Source organism: Macaca mulatta, chromosome 17 (genome assembly GCF_049350105.2).
Source record: "Macaca mulatta isolate MMU2019108-1 chromosome 17, T2T-MMU8v2.0, whole genome shotgun sequence".
In the NCBI taxonomy this organism is placed as follows: domain Eukaryota; kingdom Metazoa; phylum Chordata; class Mammalia; order Primates; family Cercopithecidae; genus Macaca; species Macaca mulatta.
In genome coordinates, this window is record NC_133422.1 from 97,411,904 (window position 1) to 97,435,891 (window position 23,988).

General features: G+C 43.0%; 2 protein-coding genes across 37 annotated transcripts in view; one reads left to right on the forward strand and one right to left on the reverse strand.

The window, feature by feature from the left end:
- Positions 1 to 418: 418 nt before the first annotated feature.
- On the reverse strand, positions 419 to 15,309 carry POGLUT2 (protein O-glucosyltransferase 2). The gene is made up of 10 exons (XM_015121421.3): positions 14,773 to 15,309; positions 12,926 to 13,131; positions 9,726 to 9,931; positions 9,459 to 9,536; positions 7,379 to 7,551; positions 7,023 to 7,260; positions 5,149 to 5,358; positions 3,973 to 4,062; positions 2,375 to 2,482; positions 419 to 650 (listed from the first exon to the last, which is right to left on the reverse strand). Exons 1-10 carry the CDS (start codon positions 14,952 to 14,954, stop codon positions 633 to 635), a joined length of 1,509 nt encoding a protein of 502 aa, XP_014976907.2. The 5' UTR covers positions 14,955 to 15,309; the 3' UTR covers positions 419 to 632.
- A 93-nt stretch (positions 15,310 to 15,402) lies between these two features.
- The window catches only part of BIVM (basic, immunoglobulin-like variable motif containing), a 39,159-nt gene continuing 30,573 nt past the window's right edge, over positions 15,403 to 23,988 (forward strand). For 2 of the 36 annotated variants that reach the window (XM_077973949.1, XM_077973960.1), the window contains exons 1-4: positions 15,403 to 17,029; positions 19,088 to 19,207; positions 21,337 to 21,420; positions 23,116 to 23,714. In XM_077973949.1, the coding sequence (XP_077830075.1) occupies positions 23,237 to 23,714 (478 nt within the window). In that variant the 5' untranslated portion in view covers positions 15,403 to 17,029; positions 19,088 to 19,207; positions 21,337 to 21,420; positions 23,116 to 23,236. Of the gene's footprint in view, positions 17,030 to 19,087; positions 19,208 to 21,087; positions 21,421 to 23,115; positions 23,715 to 23,988 lie in introns of all 36 variants that reach the window. The other 34 variants (XM_077973939.1, XM_077973945.1, XM_077973948.1 and 31 more) reach the window with 25 other exon arrangements.

The following is a 23,988-nucleotide window of genomic DNA, read 5'->3' on the forward strand; positions in this document are numbered from 1 at the left end:
GTAAGGGTAAAATATGTACTGAAGGATGTCTAAGCTGGATGAAGAAGAGAGGGCCAAGACATTCCAGGACAAAGGAAAGGCATGGGCCAGGAAGGTAAGGACACAGGCATCGACAGAACTGGGAGAGGACTCGTTCTTCCAGAGGACTGGATTGACATTAGAAAGTGCTGAGAGATTTGACTAAAGACGCAGGTAGAGGCCATATGATGATTGGCCTTGTATGAACTATTAGCTAGAATTAAGTTTGGCTGAATACCCACAATAATATGGGCTTAAAAGGAGACAGGGGTTCATTGCTTTGTCATCTAAAACCAGTCTGGGCAGGTGGTCTGGGCTGCTGTGCATCAAGGACCCAGATTCCCTCTGTTTTTACTGCTCCCTGTTCCAAACACAGCTAATAATTAGCACAACATAGGCCTTTAAAATAAAGGTGGTTTTATTATAAAATTCTAAAAATGTACTTTAAAGTACAGTCATGGGAATACTGCATAATAAGTAGAAATGTGTCTTCATACTGCAAACAATCACACAGATATTATATTGTCCATGGAATTAATACTTTAAAAAATTCTTCTTTTTAGTTAAGAAGAGTCTTCAGAGCACCATTATTTTAATAGAAGTTATTTTGCATATCAGAGTTCATCTTTGGTCTGCAATTAAGAAGCAAAATATTTAGAGCTATCAAGAAGTCTTACACAAGTGAAGAAGACTTACACTTATTTGTTAATTATTTTCCTGTAAAGATGAGAGGGAGCCAAGCTGCCGCTAGAGGCTTTTAGGGCTTGGGACTATTTCCAGAGGCCCAGAGTCAGCTAAGGGTAAAATCACATCGTGTTCCATAGCCTACTGATAAGGAACCCAAACATCCACGGGCTGTACTACTGTAAAGGCCTTGTGTTATGAACGGTAGTGGTGAAAGGTTAGGATAGACAATGAGCGAAACAATAAACAAAGCTACCATTCTGGCCCCTAACTTCTACTAATCAGTGGAAGATACTGGCTGGGTACCTCCTCTCAATCACGTAGATGAAGATAAACAATTGAGCAGAGGTGGAGCAAGGAAGCTGCCTAGTCTCACTTAGAGCCCAAGTGAGAAGTGTTCTGATACCTAATCACAGATTGGTGAGGGGGAACCTTTCCATTTGGCAATTCTTGTTTTGTCATTGGTTTTAACTGATTTTTACGGACCTGGAACACTGATAGAGTTAACAATGATGATGAACTACCTTTGAGGGCCAGTTGGTTAGTGGTAAATGAGTTCTACAAAAAACAAAGACAAAAATAAAACAACCAAAATTCTGATTTGTAGCATGTGCTGATTGTCATGGTGTAAATACTCTTATCAGGCTGATTCCAACCTACCAAAAATTTAACCAGTATGCAAAATTCCCGAATATTTATCAACGGGTGAGCTCATATACGCTGGTTCTGTCACATCACTGGGGCCGGCCTCACCTTAATTCCTTTTATACCCCCTTGAGAGGTAGACATAATAATTGCCAAATCTGCCTTCTTGTCTTTGGTTATAATACCACAATTTTGAACTTGTCCATTCAGAAACATAATTATGTTGCTTAAAATGTCAAGTCAGCATATGTTACACACACACATACACAAACACACAAACACACATATACACTCTATTTTATGCAATTTACATTCCTTCAAACAGAAATCATAATCAAAGCAACAGTCCCCTGCCACACTATGTCTTTATATACAAACACACACAATCACAATCTGATGATGAGAGATTGGTTTTTGCTTTGCTTAATCCAGCTAGATGATTTTGAGCACAATTCCTTTTTGGGCTCAGTTTTGTTAACCATAAAATGAAGGCATTTACTGGATGACTTCTAAGGTCCTTTTTACCTTAAAAGTCCAGATGTGAACCTGACTTTCATTTTTATCAATGAGATCCTTAAGTAGTGGTATCAACAGAGATGACTTTCAAATGAAGAATTGGAAAACATCAATAATCGTGGTTACATATTTTTCCTTCTCTAAACTGGGATGATGAACTTTGCCAAACTTATCTCATGAGGAGATGAGGGCATCAGATGATACACATGAAAATATTTTTCAGACTGTAAGCATCCATTCAACTAGGGTGTAAGCTGGATCCTCACATTATAAAAGGCTTCCCTCCACTTTGCCAGGGAGCTACCATGTCTTCTCAATTATCTGCATTGTAGCATCCTTTCTTGAGCACTGCTGTCTTCTATACCTATCTCTCTGGCAGACTGAATTGCTTGGAGACCTCGAGAGGAACTCAAATATTTGCTGCCTGATTGAATGACTATAGGAATAAATCCATGTTTGGATCAATGTTAGTTTTTATTCTGACACTGGTCATAAGCTCAGTTCTGGTTACCTTTTTCCTGTGGCAAGTACAAGGGAAGAGGTCATCCTCAGTCTGTGGTTGTACCCTTTTCATGCCCTCTCGGATTTGGGGCTCACTCACTTGTAAATTGGCATATTCCTGTTTAAGCAACAACATAAAAGCATTCTTTATACAACACTTTAGATCCACCCAATGAGACAGGCTAGAATAGATGAAGACTATGATTCGTTTAACTTATGTGTGTCAAACTGTGATCTGCACAGTCCGTCATATATACTAGTTCTGAACACCAACAGCAGAGCATCTGAGAGGATGAACACTGGCTGCCTATTCCTAACAGACATCTCTTTATTCTATCCTACATTTCCATGACTTTTTTTTTTTAACCGTCTTCTGCCTTATGGTAAAAACAATTTTGCACACAATCTTCCCTAGACTGAGAATGTGAAGACACAGACTTCTGCTTTCCTTATCATGGCTTGCACAAGCCTCCATCATCATCTTCATTTATCATGTGCTTACTCTGAGTACGGCACTGTGCTAAGTACCTATGCTAAATGAATGAACATTGCCCCATGGATGCTTAGAAATTCACATGGTAAATCCCCCGAGTTTATTCATTTTACATGGTTTATCCTACACTTCCCTCCATCAACGGAAGGTTACAAAATGGGAAGGAGCCAGTACAGGCCAGAAATATACCAACTTTGATCTGTAGCAGAGCCTCAGATACGGGGCTCAGTATCTGCAACTGTGAGATAAAAATCTTACTCTAGATCTAGTACTATTATTAGCCAAGAACTTGTTTACTACCTTTTTTTTTTTTTTTTTTTTGAGACAGAATCTCACTCTTGTCACCCAGGCTGGAGTGCAGTGGTGTGATCTTGGCTCACTGCAACTTTCACCTCCTGGTTCAAGTGATTCTCCTGCCTCAGCCTCCCAAGTAGCTGGGGTTACAGGTGTGTGCCACCATGCCCGGCTAATTTTTGTATTTTTAGTAGAGACGAAGCTTCTCCATGTTGGTCAGGCTGGTTTCAAACTCCTGACCTCAGGTGATCCGTCCGCCTCGGCCTCCCAAAGTGCTGGGATTATAGGTGTGAGCCACTGCACCCGGCCTACTACCACATTTTAAAAAGAGTCCTTTAAATGGTCAGATATGCTTGATTACAATCTCTAAATGCTCGGGTCCATGGAAATAATTTCCAAGGGAAGTCATGGCTCATATGGAGTCAGCACAAGAGGCCCAAACACACTTGGCACTGTTTAGACAAAGATACGGTGAGGCAGCAGCAATGTAACACAAAGAGAACATACAAATCTATGCACCATAACTGTGTAGGATCAGAGGCCAATTTCTTAGTTAAACATCACATAGTTCTAATATTAATACTTTTCACTTAATATTGTAACATTTTCCATTAGCTAATCTTTGGTTTTCAACTATTTTTATGATTACTTAATATTTGCCTCTCATTTTCATCCACATAAGTATATATATATACTTCTGATACATACATATATATGTATCTCCCTAGAGTAACACGTTTAGAAATTGTTAAGTAAAATATTATTTGTTTTTAACATGTCTACTTATAAGTTATGTGATAATTTTCTTGGAAAATACTGACCTGGAAAAGTTTGAAATAATAACAGAATATGTCATCGCCCATGAGATTATTTCTTGCAAATTCTTGTCCTGCTTTTGCTATCTTTTTGGCCTACAGGAAGAACAATGATAAAGTCCTGTAATAGAATCCATTTTTCCCATGCAGGCATCTGCAAACTGCTCTTCAGAGTATGTATACATTGAGGCAATTGTGGGAAATAATATCTTTGGGGGTAGTCTCATGTCGTAAAACAGAACACTTAACAGAGTATGTTTGTTTAAATCGGAGGGAGGTTTCTAAGACTTGAAAGTTTGAGAAGTCATGTTGGACATTCTAGAATTAAGCCTCTCTTGGAGAGACAAGGTGTACACCAAGCAAACTAATGATGACTTTGTAAACGCAAGATGAAGCTTAGCACACTGCCTTCACAAATTTCAGCAAACAATTAGCTTAAAGTTTATTGCATTCCATCCCTCTTTATTTATCTATTTATGGCTGTATCTACTTCTGAATCAATCCCTCATTTTAACCTGTAGCCAGTTAGTGACTCCTGCCAGACTGGCCATCTTATAATTTTCACATTGCTAGTGGAGGTAATGCTTGTGGCTCAGAGCAACCCTACTGAAAGAGAAAGTGTAATCAAGGCCACAGTGCAACTTTTTGTTGTTGTTGTTGTTGTTTTTTGAGACAGAGTTTTACTCTTGTTGCCCAGGCTGGAGTGCAATGGTGTGGTCTCAGCTCACTGCAACCTCCGCCTCCCACCCAGGTTCAAGTAATTCTCCTGCCTCAGCCTCCCCAGTAGCTGGGACTACAGACACCCATCACTACGCCTGGCTTATTTTTGTATTTTTAGTAGAGACGGGGTTTTACCATGTTAGCCAGGCTGGTCTCGAACTCCTGACCTCAGGTGATCTGCCTGCCTCAGCCTTCTAAAGTGCTGGGATTACAGGCATGAGCCACCGCAACCCGGTTAGTTTTTTGTTTCACATGCAGAGTGGAGAGTTAATGTAAGATGCAGTGCTCGCTGTGTTCAGCCCAGAGGAACTGCCGTGCCATCCATGAGCAGGCAGCTTCCCATTTTCAGGCCAAAGTCTATTACGTGAACATCCTGGATGCTCTCCAGGTACAACACATTTCAAAGGGACCCATGATATTGGGAAACAAGTGGAAATAAGGCTTCAAGGAGACTAACCTTACCTCTTCATCATGATCTTTTGCCCATTTAAGTTTTTCTAGCAGATCGCTCAGGTTGCTCTTAACTGGAATGTAGTGTTTCCAGGGCTGCAGCTCATTATAAAAATGTTCATAGTAGATGGAGTCCTGCTTCAGGACAACACTGTCACCAACTAGCAAATATGGCAGGCGGTAAGCTGCCACAGTGCCATCGATATTTATTTGATACTTATGCTGCAAAACAATGGTAAAGTCTAAGAACCTCCATTAAATTTCCTTTTCTCCACTCTATTTTCCTTCCCAACCCACAGATAAACCTTTGCAATCCTCAGACACAATTTGGTCAGCTTCCATGCTCTGCCTTTGCCATTTAGTAAGCGTCATTATACAACAGGTTGATCTAGAGCTAAATGCTTGATGTGCTCCTAAATTTTACAAAGGAGGATACAAATCTAGTGTTGAAGCAGCCAATAAAATCATACTGTTGTCCTAAGGCTGCAACATAAGGAAGGATAGATTCATTTGTGAGTTTTTGTAATTCTCCTACTACTTTATTGATTGCAAACGTGCCCCTCATGATGGCACATTCTGAGCCATGTTAACCATATTATTTATGTATTTATTTTGAGACAGAGTCTCGCTCTGTCACTCAGGCTGGAGTGTAGTGGCGTGATCTCAGCTCATTGCAACTTCCACCTCCCGGGTTCAAGTGATTCTTGTGCCTCAGCATCCCAAGTCGCTGGGATTATAGGCATGCACCACCACACCCAGCTAATTTTTGTATTTTTAGTAGAGATGGGGTTTCACCATGTTGGCCAGGCTGGTCTCAAACCCTGGACCTCAGGTGATCCGCCCGCCTCAGCCCCCCAAAGTGCTGGGATTACAGGCATGAGCCATCACGCCTGGCTAACCATGTTTTTTAAACACCCAGACATATGTCTTAAAGAAATTAGCAAGCTGTGGAGCAAGAACACCTATGAATAAAAATATTCATAGAACTGTAGTAATCTTTCATCTTTAGTTGCAGAAAATTCAACAGGCAGGAATAAAGCCAAAGCAGGATGCAGCATCCCTCCACTGAGGAAGGATGACTAGTGTCCTTGCACTTTGGTTATAATCATTTCTTTCAAAAATCTTTGGGATATGCATATAGAAAAATACGGACAATTCAACTTCTAACATTCTTTAGGTCAACCTGCCTCAACACAACCTGTCAAAAGAAATCCTGGTCATCCACAGGGCAGACAGAACTCCTTAATCACTTGTCTTCCCACATACAGAAGACAGATGACGACCTTTTCCCCACCTCTCTCTCTACCACGGGGGACTTCAGAAACAGCTCCACGGTCTAAAGAGCAGGGTGCTGCCCACTGCCTTAAAAAGGGAGTTGTTAGAAAAAGGACTACTCCCCAGGAAACACGGGGAATCCACATTCTAGACACAGAAAGCAAACCCTAATTCCCAGGCAGAACATTTGGATAGGTTTCAAGTCATTCCCCACTATAAGACCTGATAAGAAACAAATAGTTTCTATCTTCCTTATTCTGTGGTGATAACATGGCTCTGGGGAAAGTATTTGTAAAATGACTTACATGTAAGTATTATTAAAAACATATTTGGAGGTGACATGTGCTTATCTCAAGGGTTAGCTGGAAAAAAATTACAGCTCTATCCAGGCTCCAAACTCCCTTGATGCACATTTAATGTCAAGACTAGGCAGTGAGGGCAGATCCTGGTTGCCAAAACAGTCCCCAGCACCGCTATGCCTCGATATTCACTCAATTTTGTGCGAACTTCTCCCACCTCTTGTAATTTGCAGGCCTCAATTTCCCTTCCCAAAGCACTATGTACAAATACATTAGAAAAACAAAAAAGATTAGCCACTGATTAAGTCATACCTTGAAGAAATCAAAAAATGAAATGTGTTTCACAATGGGACCATACAGGCTTTCATCGTGTTTAAAGAAGAAAAAGTTGGTGAAAGCAGCGTCTATGAGTTCCGGGTGTTTTCTACTGAGTTTAACCAGCTCGAGTCTCTCTTTGCGGCTGTCTCGCCCTCTCCAGACGGCAGTGGAATTTTTGCTTTCCCAGGGAGGACCCGTGTTAGCTTGCACGGACATCATATCCAGACTTACCCTAGAAAACAAAGTGCAACAGATTTTCCTCCCAAATCATCATGTCACAAAGGTTGTTGAAAAGAACTCACCAAAGAAAGAAAACCAAGGCTCTGGGCCAACCCTGACTTCTCTCTCACCGGCCCATGGTTTCCAGAACAGAATCAGTCAAGTCGTAGGTAGGCATCACGATATCCTTGGAATCTGTGGAGCCACACCAGGAAAAGATTGGATGGATGTTTGCATTGGATTTCTTTTTTTCCAAAGGCCAGTCTCCCAAATTAACAAAGAACTCCATATCTGGCATCTTCACCTAGAAAAAACAAAACAAGAAGCTTATTCACATTTCCTGCATTGGATAATACATTGTATTTATCAATTTAAATTTGAAATTGCATTAATGAAAGGCCAATGTTACATGTTTTAGGTAATGATAATTACCTTGGTTTGAATAGTGGGCAATTTTTCAGAATATGGTCACATGTATAAGCATTCTACGCTCCCTACGAAAGGGATGAAATGGCAAAAGTAATCTCTGTTCTAATACTGCGAACAGCCTCTAAGATGATCAAAGAGAAGGAGAATTATTGGAAAATAATTTAAAAATTAGCACTTGGGACTCTAACCCTAGTTTCTTGCTAGTGAGCCAATGGTTCCATTTTAAAAAACATATACCAGGTAGGTGGTGGGACCAGGATTTGAACTCAGGAAGCCCAACACCAACAGCAACATAGTAAGTTTCAAGCTATGCTTCCTTCCTTTACTGGCAAATGGCATAAATAGTAAAGAGGATCTGTTTTATCTAGTCACAGAAAATGTTTAGAGTATTTACAAAACAACAGATATATATTTTTAAGGCCAGACCAGCACTGATCAGTCTGAGAAGCATCTTGAGAAACTGAAGTCCTGAAGAACATTCTCATTTTCCCATAGATTGACACAGAGGAGCAAGAGAAGTATGACAGTACTCCGATGTCTTAGTTTAAAGGAGGTTTAATATTGATGCTATATAACTACCTACATTCAGAATTAACAGACTGTACTGTAAGTGCTTTGAAATCTCGAAAAGAAAGGCATTATGATTTTCCATGAGTAGTTTAATCAAGAAATACATGCAAATTATTGAATAAATAAATATTATAATGGATTATAAATAAATACACATTTGGTAAAAATGTCGGTAGAGTCTTTCACATCCACTATTTTGACATTACTTTCAAACCATTCCACTAGAACCCGACAAAAGCCCATTATTCCAAGGAATGGGATTCAGTACAAGGCAAGTCATCTTTGGACTCAAAGTTAGTTTAGTACCAAAATAATTTTATGATAAGGCATTTTTCTTTCCTCTATAAAATATTGTGTCCCTGCAAAAGATATGCTGAAGTCTTAAACCCCAGTGTCTCAGACTGACCTTATTTGGAAATAGGGTTGTTGCAGATATTAGTTAGGATGAGGTCATACTGGAGTAGGCTGGGCCATTAATCCACTATGCTGTGTCCTTATAAGAAGAAGAGACCCAGAGCCATGAGGGGAGAAGCCCACGTGATGACAGAGGCAGAGATGGGAGGATGCAGCTGCAATCCAGGGAACACCAAAGATGGAGGGTCACTGCCAGGAGCCAGGACGGGGCAGGAAAGGAAAGGATCAACTCAGAGGGAACTGGCCCTCCTGACACTTTAGTGTTTTTTTTTTTGAGACGGGATCTCACTCTGTCACCCAGGCCTTGGGAGTGCAGTGGTGTGATCTCAGCTCATGCAGCCTCGACCTCCTAGGTTCAAGCAATCCTCCTGCCTCAGCTCCCCATTAGCTGAAACTACTACAGGCTAATTTTTGTATTTTTTTGTAGAGACAGGGTTTCCCATGTTGCCCAGCCCGGTCTCGAGCTCCTGGGCTCAAGCGATTCACCCGCTTCGGCCTCCTAAAGTGCTAGGATTACAGGAGTGAGCCATGGCACCTGGCTGACACTTTGATTTTGGACATCTGGCCTCCATAACTGCGAGAGAATATATTTCTTTTAAGTCTTTCAGTTTGTAGCACTTTGTTACGGCAGTCCTAGGAAACAAACGCAGATACTGAAATAACAGAAAGCTTCACAACAGTATTATCCTGAGGCTCCAGAAGAGAATACGCTGATAGTGTTAGAATTTGTATTTTGAATTATCCTGTAAAATCTGGGCTTAAATGATCTATTACAGCTAAGAGAAAACATGTACTTACCTTTCTAGTCAAAGAAAGTAGTATGGCATCCATGAAAATTCTAAAACCTACATGTTCACCGTGAGTCTTGATATAAACCTAAAAGAGAATTTACCATTTATTATGTTAGTCTAAAAACACTGGCAGATTTCACTGAGGAAAAGCTTGTCACAATGCTCATTCGAATAATGTTTATAACATGATTTAGCTAATTGTAGCCAAATGTTCAAAACAAGCAAAAAAAAAAATCACTAAAACAAACAAGCAAACCTGAATCGCGTGTTGTACCTTGTTATCCTTTAAGGTGTAGTGACACAGGCTCTGCCTCTGTCCAAATCTTTTTGGGATTTCTACTGCAATCTTTTCTGGATCCACAGTAGGGAAATGTGCCAAATCTCTCTGAATCTGAGCAATGGTTTCAGAGCAGTTCATTTCCTGTAGCCAGGCTGCACTATCTTGCAAGGGACAGTCACAATTCTCATGGTAAACCGGCCCTATTTATATAAGAATAACAAAGCACAACAGTGATAATTTCACTCAGCATTTGAAACTTGTAATAAGTATCTATAATGTGGCTTCATGAGTTTTGCCTAGTTACATAGGAAGAGCATTTTCATTGAAAACACATTTTAAGAGAATTACAGGCCAGCGAGGTGGGCTCATGTCTGTAATCCTAGCACTTTGGGAGGCTAAGGCAGGAGGACAGCCTGAGCCCAGGAGTTCGGGACCAGCCTGGGCAACACAGGGAGACCCTGTCTCTACAAAAAATAAAAAATTAGCTGGGTGTGGTGGCATGCACCTGTGGTTTCAGCTACTTGGGAGGTTGAGGTGGGAGGATCACTTGAGCCCAGGAGGTTGAAGCTGCAGTGAGCCATGTTTGTACCACTGTACCCTGGGCAAGACAGTGAGACCCTGTTTCAAAGAAAAGAAAAAAGTAAGACATTTTTACTATATTGGGGCATTGCAAGTCAGTCAGTCTTCTCCTCCGACAGCTCTTCACAGTGAAGTTTTGTGATATATTCATAATAAGGTCTACTTTGCATGAGTTCAAAAGAAAGCAAATAGAGGCCGGGTGCAGTGGCTCACGTCTGTAATACCAGCACTTTGGGAGGCCGAGGTGTGTGGATGACTTGAGGTCAGGAGTTTGAGACCAGCCTGGCCAACATGTTGAAACCCCATCTCTACTAAAAATACAGAAAAGTTTAGCTGGGTATGGTGGTGTGTGCCTGAAATCTCAGCTACTCGGGAGGTTGAGGCATGACAACAGCTTGAACCTGGGAGGTGAATGTTGCAGTGAGTGGAGATTGCGCCACTGCACTGCAGCCTGGGTGACAGAGCAAGACTCTGTTTCAAAAAACAAAAGAAAGCCAACAGATACTTAGTTTATGTCTATGGTATATATTACAGCTCATTATTCCTTATGTTTTGTAGACTGAAGAATAACCAAATACTGGTAAAAGGGTATCAGAGGGGCATACCTATTTTAATGAAAGACAAAAGTGATATGATTTAATATTTTGATGGTCTGTTATACAAACAGGTTCTTAAAGTGTCTAAGGTACTTTTCTCAATAAGTAAATCATCAATAACAACGAAAATAAACAAGGAACTGCCATTCTGTTTTTGTTGTTGTTGTTGTTTTTTAGGAATTATTAAGAAGCAAAAGTAGGCTGGGTGCCCTGGCTCACGCTTGTAATCCCAGCACGTTGGGAGGCCGAGGCGGGCGGATCATGAGCTCAGGAGATCGAGACCATACTGGCCAACATAGTGAAACCCCGCCTCTAATAAAAATACAAAAATTAGCTAAGTGGTGTGGTGCGTGCCTGTGGTCCCAGCTATTTGGGAGGCTGAGGCAGGAGAATAGCTTGAACCCAGGAGGCAGAGCTTACAGTGAGCCAAGATTGCGCCACTGCACTCCAGGCTGGTGACAGAGCGAGACACTGTCTCAAAACAAAAAACAAAAAACAAAAAACAGAAGCAAAAGTAGCTGGGTACAGTGGCTCACGCCTGTAATCCTAGTACTTTGGGAGACCGAGGTGGGCAGATCACTTGAGCTCTAGGGTTTGGGACCGGCCTGAGCAGCATGGCAAAACCCGGTTTCTACAAAAAATACAAAAATTAGTGGGGCATGGTGGTGAGTGCCTCTAGTCCCAGCTACTCATGCGGCTGAGGTGGGAGGATTGCTTGAATCCAGGAGGTCAAGGCTGCAGTAAGCAGTGATTGCACCACTGCACTCCAGCCTGGGCAACAGAGTGAGTCCCTGTCTCAACAACAACAGCAACAAAAAGAAGCAAAAGTAATTCTCAAAACAGTCCACTTCACTAATTTTATAACAAGTTAATTACAATCTGCATTGAGGTTTTACTGTTATTCCTTTTTATAATTGTCAGATCCCACCTAACCCAGGCAGTGGCTGACAATGGAATATCTTTTTAAGGTTTAGTGGGTGATACTATACCAGGCGGTACTGGCGGAATGTAGGAAAGGAGCCTAGACACTCTTAAAAAGTGTTTACCTTTTCTTACTTCTCTGCAGAGTTTACAAAAATTAAAAAAAAAAGTTTACTTTTCTTGCAGTTGTTAAGGGGGGCAAGATTTCTGCCCTTGTATATACACTGCTTCCCTACTGTTTTGTGGTACTGTCGCCTATAAGAGGGAAGGAGATGGCTCTAGGTAACAAAACTGTATTCTCATCCTATATAAGAAACATCAGAATAGCCAGGCACAGTGGCTCATGCCTGTAATCCCAGCACTTTGGGAGGCCGAGGCAGGCAGATCATGAGGTCAAGAGATCGAGACCATTCTGGCCAACATGGTGAAATCCTGTCTCTACTAAAAATACAAAAATTAGCTGGGCATGGTGGTGCGTGCCTGTAGTCCCAGCTACTTGAGAGGCTGAGGCAGGATAATCACTTGAACAAAGAAGGCGGAGCTTGCAGTGAGCCAAGATTGCGCCATTGCACTACAGCCTGGCGACAGAGCAAGACTCCGTCTCAAAAAAAAACAACAAAAAAAGAGAATTTCTCTGGGAAAATGGCATTGGAACAATACAAAAAACAACCACCAGTGCCCGCCTTCTCTTTCAAGCTATCTCCCTTTCTGAAGTGATCTACCAAATTTCAGTAACATTTATCAGTTACTTAAGTCATATATTTCCAATTAAGAAAGTATCATATATGATGATGCACACAGCTTGATTATTCTTGCTAATGTATGTCTTCACAGAGTAAATTCTCTACTAATATGTTCCTTGCTCTTAAGCAAATCAGAATTTCCGTTCAAATCTTGTCTTTTACCAGGACTCATAACTTAGCTTTCAAGTAGAAAGCCTTTATTTTTTTTCTTTCAGTAAATAAAAAAAAAGTCTATATATATATATATATATATATATATATATATATATATATCATGCCAAGTTGTTTTTGTTGATGCAATAACATATATTATTTTATTCGAATACTGCTGGTATAAAATTATATTCCAAATTACCTTTTAAAATATATGGGGATTTGGCCACATGCTGACCTTGGAATTTAACTTCCACCTTCAGATTTTTGTAGCTTGCATACATTCTGTATCTTACTATGAAGGACCCATCTTTTCGGTCTAAAACCTGGACTCCTACTCTAGTGAATTGCTCCTCTGGTGCTGAGACTTTCACCTGGAAGACCTTTTCGCCTGGAGAAGATGTGAATCTGTGATGAAAAGGCGATGGGGAAAATAAACAGATTATTTTAATGAACAAACACACAAAGATTATGCTCTTCAGTCTGGAAAGTTGATTATTCTCCTCCACATTCTTCCTCTAACATATTATTGCCTCTTTTTATCTTACGCTTTTAGTACCAGAATGAATATGATGGATCAAAGATTTAAAAAAAATGAGGATGACAGTGGCCAAGATAACATGAAACAGTTTCATTAAACAATCACAATGGAATATGTTAAGACTACTAGTCTATATAAGCATAGAACATACTCATGCATTCCATATAGAAAAATATTCTTACCAACTTATTTATTTCATGCCATCACATCTGGATATTTGTGATCAAACGGTGGTCCCAAAGATAATGATCTTATTTTGAAAAATCTCTGCCAATGAATCTTTACAATATCAGTATTATAAATCACGCTCAGGCCTGGCACTGTGGCCCATGCCTACTATCCCAGCACTTTGGGAGTCCAAGGCGGGAAGACTGCTTGAGGCCAGGAGTTCGAGATTAGCCTGGGCAACAAGGTGAGATCCTGTCTCTACAAATAATAATAATAATGATAATAATAATAAAATAAATAGCCAGGCGAGGTGGCACGCGCCTGTAGTCCCAGCTACTAGGGAGGCTGAGGTGGGAGGGTAGCTTCAGCCTGGGAGGTTGAGGATACAGTGAGCTGTGATTGCACCACTGCACTCCAGACTGGGCTAGGAAGTGAAACCCTGTCTTAAAAAAAGAAATCACGCTCAGCCATGGGCAAAAGCAAAGTAGTAGGTAGTGTATCATCTTTTGCCAAATAACAAAATTTACAAACTGTCTTTCACTTGACAATCTTTTATTCCAGTATTTTTTTCTGTACGAAATACACATGGTCAGCATCCACCAATAATAAAGACAATCATTTCAGAAGTATATGAATCATAAAAATAAGTTTTAAGTATGATGTTAAAGTATTAAATTCATTGGAACAAAATATTTGTTACAATCATATAGGAGATTAATACTTCGATACTTTCCTTCTGAACTCTAAAGTTTCAAATAGTACTTCATTTTTTTCAGTTTCAAAACATGCTTACCTGCAGATGTCTCCTTGAAAATTGAGAGCCGCACCAGAGAAAGATGAAGCCCATCAAGTCTCTAACAGCTAGGTTTAAATCCCTTATAACAGCTTATGCGAAAAGTAGTTAGAAACAGTATTTCCAGCAAAGTGGAGGGACTTTGTCTTGCCCTGATAATGTGGGAATCCGAATCAAAATTGCTAGGAGATTATTTTATATGTTATATACAATACATTATATTGCATATATTAAAATTCGGAACAATTTCTACAGCTACAGAGAAAAATTGGTACCCGAATATCCTGGAATTTAAACTGCTGTGGAGAAACGAGTTCTTGGAAAGATCAAAATTGCTAGGAGATTATTTTATATGTTATATCCAACACATTATATTGCATATATTATAATTCGGAACAATTTCTACAGCTACAGAGAAAAATTGGTACCCAAATATCCTGGAATTTAAACTGTTGTGGGGAAACGAGTTCTTGGAAAGAAAAAACTTAAAGGGAGAAACAGATTTAACCGCCATCCAAAATAGGTAAGGAGCCGTTTCTCGACTTACTTATTCCCTGATGTATCCACTGCCTGAATATAGAAATAGCGGGCGGGAAGGACGACGTCTGCTTTTAGCCCGGGTCCCCATATTTCGCTCTTCTCCGGGCTCAGCTGCTTTTCTCCGCCGGTCTCGGCGAGTGCTGGAAGCGTCGCCAGAAAGAAGCAATAAAGTAGCAAAATGCTAAACATTTACAAGACGGACACTCGAAATGATCCACGGATAAATGAAGAAGTGTAAGAGGTGGACAGAAGCAGCCGAGGCTTCGGCAGGGGCACGCCGGCCGATCGCAGCAGCCAACGCGACTGCAAAGGGTGCCGCCCGGCGTGCAGGGCAGGCGCGCGGGTCTCCGCGGCCCCAGGACAATCAAAGCCCGTGCCCCGCTGCGCCCAGGTGAGGGTCCCCTGCCGTTCTGCTGTTCCGGCCGAGAACCGCGCTGTTCCTCTCTTTCAGGACAATGATGAACTTGAGTTGCTCCTGCCACTGGAGCATCTTTTGGGAGCGAATCCGTCTCAGGTTCCAGCCAAGGTGTAGGGCGAGGGGATTGGCCCGTGCGTCGAGCCAGACTCAGTAAGGCCTTCTCCAAGTGGATGGCGGGGTGGACACGCGTCCCGACGCCCCGGGCTCCCTGGGATATGTAGTTCGCGACAGGACGAGAGGAAATACTGCCAGGTTTTTACCACCTCTCGCCCATTTATTTACTTTTCCGTCACCACTTTCGGGGGACAGATAAACACCACAGATGCCCATCAAAGGGGCGCACGGGTCTGGAGGCGCAGCTCAGGTTTTTGCGTTGGTCACCCTGCCCTCCGCACGTGCAGAGAGCAGGCATAAAGCACCTTGAAAGGAAGGTGCTGTCAATGCTATCCGACGACCTGTCGCCGGGCACCGCAGTCCAGAGCGCTGTCCTCGCGCGCTCCGATGGGACGAGGGACGCCGGCCCCAGGGTAACCGGAGGCGCCTCGCGGGCCGCGCGCTGGATGCTGTGATCCAGGTCCGGAGCCGGGTTCCGCCGCGGCCGCAGCGACCCGACCCCACCGGACAGGCCAGAGGTACCCCGGGGCGGGGGGCAGGGGCCGAGGTGGCGGCCAGCTTTGCGCCCTGAGCGCCTGGCCCTCCGCTGGGCACCTTGGCGCCGCCGGCCCGGCCTGCTGCCACTCTACGCGCAGCCATCTGGGCATTCAAAATTTTTATTTAATTCTATACCAGCCTGGGCTGCCAGGGGTCATCGCCTCTCTGGAGCCCCGTGGCGTCCAGATGGAGGCCACTGCATGGGTGCCCGCTCTCCTGGGAAGGAGTAGGGGGAAAAGCTGGGTCGCAGGGGGATGAGAAGGACCAGGGAGAGAAAGGCCTAGCCCTCTGGTGAACAAAGCTCGATTGGGAGGTGTCCATCTGGATACCGGTGACCCCTGTGCTGCCGTCGGTCTCCACGCCACGCTGGGCAGGGTCCGGGAACCAGCGCGCGGCGGCTGTCGCCTTCCCCTGCATGCCCGCACCCGGGCCCGGGCCGCCGCCAGGAGTCACGGGCGCACCGCCCTGGTCAGCTCGGGAGTCGGACCCGGAGCCGCCTCCTCTGCCTACCTCCCTCTTGCCAGCTGCCCCGAAAACCCAGAAGGGCCGGTGGCTCCGCGCCAAGGCGGGCCTGGTCGGGCGCCAGGGCGGGGGGTTTCTTTCGTATTTTCTTTTGTGCAATTGTCATTATTAATGATATCGACTCGTTTACTCAAACACTCGAATCGGAACTCCAGCTCTTAGCCCAGATGCAGCAATTGCCCGCGGGCCCCCTTTAACACCTACAGCGTCCCTGGGCCCGGGGCAAGCATGTTCGAGGCGGTCACCCCCGGGGCTCGGCGCGCTCCCCCTGGTGGAGTGCCTCGTCTTCCGGCCGGTGAGGGAAGGTGGAGGCGGGAGTAGGGGCGAGGAGGCCTCGGCGGCCCTTGGGCGGTGCGGACCAGGGACTCGCGGTCCCCGCGACTCGCGCTGAGGCGCGGGCTGGGGTGGCAGCGGGCAGGGGGCGCAGCAGCGCTCCTTCCTCTCCGCCCGCGTCTCCTCGGCGCGCACTGGTTCTGCGCGGCCGGGGCTTGGCCTGCGCGACTGTCTCCTCAGTCCTGGCGGACTCCGAGCTGGCCGAGCCACGAGCTTGTCAGAGGACGGTGGTGGGAACGCTCCCGGCCTCCCCAGGAGCGCGGGCTGGAGGCTGGCGCCAGGCGCGGAGGACTCCCGGTATCTTTTGACAGGCGGGCGCCTCGGCTCTGGGGACCCGCAGGTCTGAAGGGGAGGAAGGGGCCTGGAGGGCGCGGGAGGACACTGGGTAGGAAGGGTGGCATCAGCTCGGCTGGGGGCTGTGCGCCTCTGGTCTCGCCCTCCGGCACATATTCGACCTTTACGAGGTCACCGGAGTGCCCCTGCTCCTCAGTTGTCTTCTATACAGAATATGGATCAGGGTATTTTGTCATATGAAAAGGCTTTACTGAAGAGGGTTTTAGAGATGTTTGGTTCTCTCATAAACTTGATACTTGAGAATATAGACAGAATATAACCAGAAAAGTCTATAACCTAGGCGATGAAGATTGGCTTTACAAATGGACGTTTATTTTACAGAACACTTCTTTCAGTGACTTTGAACAATCGTGACTCTGGCGGTGCTTTTAACGCTTGCCATTTTATAAATTTTTGCTTTGGATACAAGCAAAACATATTTCTATTGCTTATGACGTGATTTTATGTGTAAGCTATTAGTTGAGCCTGAGGTCCTGCAGTAATTCTTAGTAGTAAATCTTTTTTTTTGTTTTTTGAGACGGAGTTTTGCTCTTATCGCCCAGGCTGGAATGCAATGGCACAATCTCAGCCCACTGCAACCTCCGCCTCTCGCGTTCAAGCGATTCTCTAGCCTTGCCTCCTGAGTAGCTGGGCCTACAGGCATGCGCCACCACGGGCGGCTAATTTTGTATTATTATTTTTTTTTTTTCCAGTAGAAATGGGTCTCACCATGTTGGCCAGGCTGGCCTCAAACTCCTGAACTCAGATGATCCACCCGCCTCAGCCTCCCAAAGTGCTGGGATTACAGGCATGAGCTACCGTGCCGGCTTAGTAGTAAATCTTAATATAGCAACACCTCACTTGCCTGGAAGAGGGAACCTCAATCAATCAAAATGAGGGCCTACAGGAATGCCTGACATGATGCAAACACTTAAAAGTTATCTGTTGAATGAGACGTCTACAAATGCTAGGCCCTGGGGATACAATAATCTGGAAAACCAGACTTGCAGGATGCAGACGTTGATCATATAAACAGATACGCACAGAATTAAGTGTAAAATTGCCACCTGGTAAGACCTGTGCGAGGAAGGTACTGGAGTCTCTACCCGGTGACCTGGCCTAGTTTGAGAAGCCAAGAACGTTTCCCCTAGAAAGTGACATTTCAGCTGACATTGGAAAGATGAATGGGAATTAACTAAGTAAGGGAGATAGTATTGGGAGAACCAAAAAGTAATGTGGAGCTTGGGGGGTGGAGGAAGGGAATGAGATGGAGCTAACCAGATAAATCTAGGGACCATCAGGAGTTGGCCTTTTGTTCTAAGAGCAGAGGCTTTCAGGCAGACGAGTTCTGTGATCATATATATGTAGCAAACTTTATTTTCTAATATCTCTGCACAGGTCAGGTTAGAAGTGTCAACTCACTGGGAATGGTTTATAAATAGAGAAACAAAAGGAGTTACAAGATGAGTCAAAACAGTGACAGCTCAGTCTATTAAGTGGAGGGACAAACTGCCTCTCTATATCTCAGTATTGTCTATAATGATTCTGTTATTAGTATTATCAGTAATAAATTGTGCTTAGTGTACTTTAAGAAAGCTAGAATCTGAGCAAAGTACTGAGGATGCAATAATAGAAGCCCCCTTCGCCTCTTCGGGCTCTCACTGTAGTGAGAAAATAGACGTGAGACAGTGTGGAAAGAAAGTAAACACTAGCAGTGTTTGGGTCGTGGGATTTGGGTAATTTCCATTTTCCTGTAATATATTTTGGTACTTTGCATTTTTTTGTAATGTTTTGCTTATAAAATCTATGAATATTACATTTTCAAAGAGAAATTTACATAAATATAGTTTCCAATGAGAATGTTTCATGCCCTTGGATTTTAGTGACAGTCAATATAAAATGCATCCTTATGTTGATGATCTTCATTTTTTTTTGCTAAAACTTCGACCAAAGAGATCATCTTGTTCAGTGACTATTATTTAAAAGCAAACAAACCAAAAACACAAATAAAACCAGACTGTTACTTTTTTCTCTCTTTCCTTTTTTTTTTTTTTTTTTGAGACAGAGTCTTGCTTTGTTGCCCAGGCTGGAGTGCAGTGATGTGATCATAGCTCACTGTGCAGCCTGAAACTCCTGGCCTCAAGCGATTGTTTCGCCTCAGCCTCCCAAAGCACAGATATTACAGGTATGAGCCACTGTGCCTGGCCCACACTGTTACATTTTATATTAATTGAGTGCTGTGTTCTATCTTTAGCTTCCAGGAAGCTCACCCCCAACTTTTGTGCTTAAATGCAGCCATTTCCCTTTGCCTGTGTTTTTGATAAGAATATTCTCCATGGCTGGGCATGGTGGCTTGTGCCTGTAATGGCAGCAATTTGGGAGGCTGAGGTGGGAGGATTGCTTGAGGCCAAGAGGTCAAGACCAGCCTAGGCAACATGGCATGACCCAGTTTCTTTTAAAAAAAAAAAAGATTATTCTATATATGTTCCAAATGAGCATACTTTTACAATCCCTGCTGAGCGCAGTGGCTCATGCCTGTAATCCCAGCACTTTGGGAGGCCAAGGCCGGCAGATCACCTGAGGTCAGGAGTTCCAGACCAGCCTGGCCAACATGGTGAAATCCCATCTCTACTAAAAATACAAAAATTAGCCAGGCATGGTGGCACCTGCCTGTAATTCCAGCTACTCCAGAGACTGAGGCAGGAGAATCTCTTAAACCTAGGAGGCAGAGGTTGCAGTGAGCTGAGATCCCGCTATTGCACTACAGCCTGGGCAACAGGGCGAGATTCCATCTCAAAAAAATCAAATCAAATCAAATCAGATCCTTACACTGTCACACAGAGAGATGGTCCCACAGGCAAAATTCCATTCAGTGTGAGGAAGGAAGCTCTGGGAAAGTGGAAGCCAAGTCTGAGATGAGGATATAAAAGGGGCGGTGCCTGGAACATTTCTGTCTCCCCACCAAACTCACTCCAATAACCTTTGCCTATTGCTTCTCGCCCAGACCACATGCTCTTTCATTCCTCACCTCCCACAGCCCACCCCCACGACCCCAATACCACAAATACCTACCTCTCTGTCCACCACACTGATGTAGAGAAAGGCAAGGCATGAAGATCACAGATGAGAAGTAGAAAATGCTGTTAGGACACCTGCTAAGAATCAGAGCAACTCTGTCTTCCAAAAAGATAAGAGTTTGGTCTGAACAACGCCAGGTACTGAGCTTCCCTCTGCCATTATCATTGCACCACCAGATGAATAAGGAGACAGCATCAGCACTTCCACCTGAGGACCCACTACACCTACTCCAAGATTTTTTTTACCAAAAGAAAGTGAAAGTTTTCAAAGTGAAACCACGGGAGGTTCCACCTTTTGTGGTAATGTTCCTATCCAACTGACCCTCCTACAAACAACTATAAACTCTGCAGAAATTCTTTTAAAACTGAAGGGTTTTTCTTTTTGTTTTTGTTTGAGACAGGATGGAGTGCAGGTTGCCCAGGCTGGAGTGCAGTGGTGCGATCCTGGCTCACCGCAACCTCCGCCTTCCAGGCTCAAGCAATTCTCCTGCCTCAGCCTCCAGAGTAGCTGGGATTACAGGCACACGTCACTACCGCCTGGCTAATTTTTAAATTTTCAGTCGAGATGGGGTTTTACCATGTTGGCCAGGCTAGTCTCGAACTCCTGACCTCAAATGAGCCACCCGCCTCAGCCTCCCAAAGTGCTGGGATTACAGTCGTGAGCCACCACACCAGGCCTAAAAACTGAAAGGTTGAATAGAGAAAAAGCATGCTTTAAAAGCATTTTTTAAGTAAAGAAAATGGAATTTTGCCTAGCACATGTGGAGTCCTAATATGCAGCTCTGTTTCCTTAAATTCCATGAAAGCCATGCAATACCTTTGCTAGTTTCTCCTCACAGATCAGGATAACCGAGGGGGCTCTTGCGTGAATCATCTTCTATTTCTTGCAGCCTAACTCAGAGGCTTTTGTTGTTCAATATTTGTGTGATGGTTTTGATACTATTTTTTTGTAACCCATGACAGTTATTTTTATTTCTAATTTTTTAAGTAAGCAAATGGGCAGAGATATTAACTGGTAAAAGTTCAACTGATCACCCAGGGTGGATTGAATCTCTCGACTGATGCTCTGTTGCTGGAGCCCTGAGAAACCCACATACCCCGCCTGGGCACCTGCCTGGGGTTGTCTGCTGCGTGACCTGGGATGGTTCAAATCACCAAGGACTTCCTCTGGTATAAATCTTCAGCTTCCTTGCATGCCCTCAGTTGCTATTTAAGCTTTCTGTTTTCTTCCCTAAAGGAATCAGTTTAGACTTGAAATTCAGTTTTTCCTGAAACTGATCAGAAGTTAGTGACACCTTGATTGGATCCATTTTTCTGTCAGGTGATGAATCTTTGAAAAATTTCCTTTCTGTATTCTTTGTTGATTTAAATCTGTGGTCATTATTCATTATGTACCCTATATGCCTATGTACTTAAAAAATCTTGCTAATGCATTATTTTTTAGACAACTTTATGGAGGTAAAATTCACACACTGTATAATTTACCCATTAAGTTATGCAATTCATTGGCTTTTAGTGTATTTACAAAGTTGTGTGTTCATTGCCACAATCATTTATAGAATATTATTATTACAAAAAGAAACTCCATCACCCCCAAACCTCAAGCCCTAGGCAACCATGAATTTACCTTCTGTCCCCATAGATTTGCCTGTTCTGGACATGTTATACAAATAGAATAATACACTATCTGATCCTTTGTGACCATCTTCTTTTACTCACTATAATGTTTTCAGGGTTCATCCATGTTGTACCATGGGTCAGTACTTCATTTCTTTTCATTGCCAAACAATATTCCATTGTATTGATATACCACATTTTATTTATATGTTCATCAATTGATAGACATTTGGGTTGTTTCCATTTTTTTGGTCATTATGAATAATGCTGCTATTAACATTTGTGTGAAGATGTATTTTTCTTGTCTGTCATGGATATATACCTAGGCATGAAATTGCTGGACCATATGGTAACTCTGTTTAATTGTTGGAAGAACTGTTTTCCAAACAGCTGGACCATTTTACATTTCCACTAGCAGTGTATGAGGGTTATGATTTCTCCACATCCTCACCAACACTTTTTCTTACCTTTTTGATTATAGCCATTCTAGTGGGTGTGAGGTGTTATCTCATTGTGGTTTTGATTTGTATTTCCATGATGGCCAATAATACCGAGCATCTTTTCATGTGCTGATACTGAGCATCTTTTTATGTGCTTATTGGCCTTTTATTTTATTTTATTTTATTTTTATTTTATTTTATTTTTATTTTTGAGACAGTGTCACTTTGTTGCCCAGGCTGGAGTGTAGTGGCGCGATCTCGGCTCACTGCAAACTCTACCTCCCAGGTTCAAGCGATTCTCATCTCTCAGCTTCCCTCGTAGCTGGGACTACAGGCACATGCCACCATGCCTGGCTAATTTTTGTATTTTTAGAAGAGACAGGGTTTCACCATGTTGGCCAGGCTGTTCTCGAACTCCTAACCCCAAGTGATCTGCCATTCTTGGCCTCCCAAAGTGCTGGATTACAGGCGTGAGGCAGAGGTGGGCGGATCACTTGAGGTCGGGAGTTTGAGAACAGTCTGACCAAGATGGAGAGACCCCATCTCTACTAAAAATGCAAAATTAGCCGGGTGTGGTGGTGCATGCCTGTAATCCCAGCTACTTGGGAGGCTGAGGCAGGAGAAACACTTGAACCCGGGAGGTGGAGGTTGCAGTGAGCCAAGATCGCGCCATTGCACTCCAGCCTGGGCAACAAGAGTGAAACTCCAACTCAAAAAAAAAAAAAAAAAAAAAAAAAAAGGGCTATTTGCTTTTTAATTATTTTTTAATTATTTAAAAATAATTTAGTGCATTATTTTAGACTAATTTAAAAAATAAGATAGTGATCATGACTCCAGTCATATAGTAGTTGTAAAATTAATATAGAATGAAGGCATATGTATGCATAAAACTTGCTATGCTTTTTAGTGCTGTTTGTGTATCTGGTGGATTGTTGATCATTCTTTTTCCTTCCTCTTAGGAGCTCATTTTGTGACTCTCAAGCTTTTATAGCATGCTGTAAACAATTGTCAAAGTTGTTTATCAAGAAACAGAAAAAGTTGCAAGTTCTTTCTAGTAATAGAAATTTTACACCGCATTCAATGCCTAACGTTGCAGAAACAGAAAGGTCAAATGATTCTGGAAATGGTGAGCACAAATCTGAGAGACAGTCACCTGAAGAGAATCTACAAGGTGCTGTAAAATCTTTCTGCACAAGTGCCTCAGGAGCACCCTTGGGTCCCAAAGGAGATGGTCATTATCCATGGAGTTGTCCAGTGACTCATACTCGGGAAAAAATTTATGCCATCTGTTCGGACTATGCCTTCCTCAACCAGGCGACCTCAGTCTATAAAACTCCAAATCCATCCCGCTCTTCTTGTCTCCCTGATAGTACCTCTTTATCTGCTGGAAATAATTCATCAAGATACATTGGTATCCCGACTAGTACATCGGAAATAATCTACAATGAAGAAAATAGCTTGGAAAACTTATCCAACAGCCTAGGCAAGCTACCTCTTGCATGGGAAATTGATAAATCTGAATTTGATGGGGTGACCACAAATTCAAAATACAAAACAGGTAAGAAGGGAGCCATGAGGTTCATATGTGAAAATAATGAGAAAACAAACACTAAGTGTTGTTTAATCTTGCCATTACACAGTAAAACAAACACTGTGTCTTGTTTAATCTTGCCATTACACATAGTTTCCTTTTATAATACTAAATAATGAACATGGCTATCATCATGTCTGTCACTGTAGTTTTGGGAAAGTAACCTTGGCATAGGGCTTGTAGTTCATTACAGGGTTTCCACTGGAAACTTCAAGCATAACCTTTATATTAAATTATTTTG

Coding starts and splice junctions, on each gene's coding strand:
- POGLUT2 (XM_015121421.3), bottom strand. CDS start 14,954: ATGTTTAGCATTTTGCTACTTTATTGCTTCTTTCTGGCGACGCTTCCA. Junction 7,552..9,458: donor TACTTTCTTTGACTAGAAAG/GTAAGTACATGT, acceptor TGTTTTTTCTAG/GTGAAGATGCCAGATATGGA. Junction 2,483..3,972: donor ATTATTTCAAACTTTTCCAG/GTCAGTATTTTC, acceptor TTGCTTAAACAG/GAATATGCCAATTTACAAGT.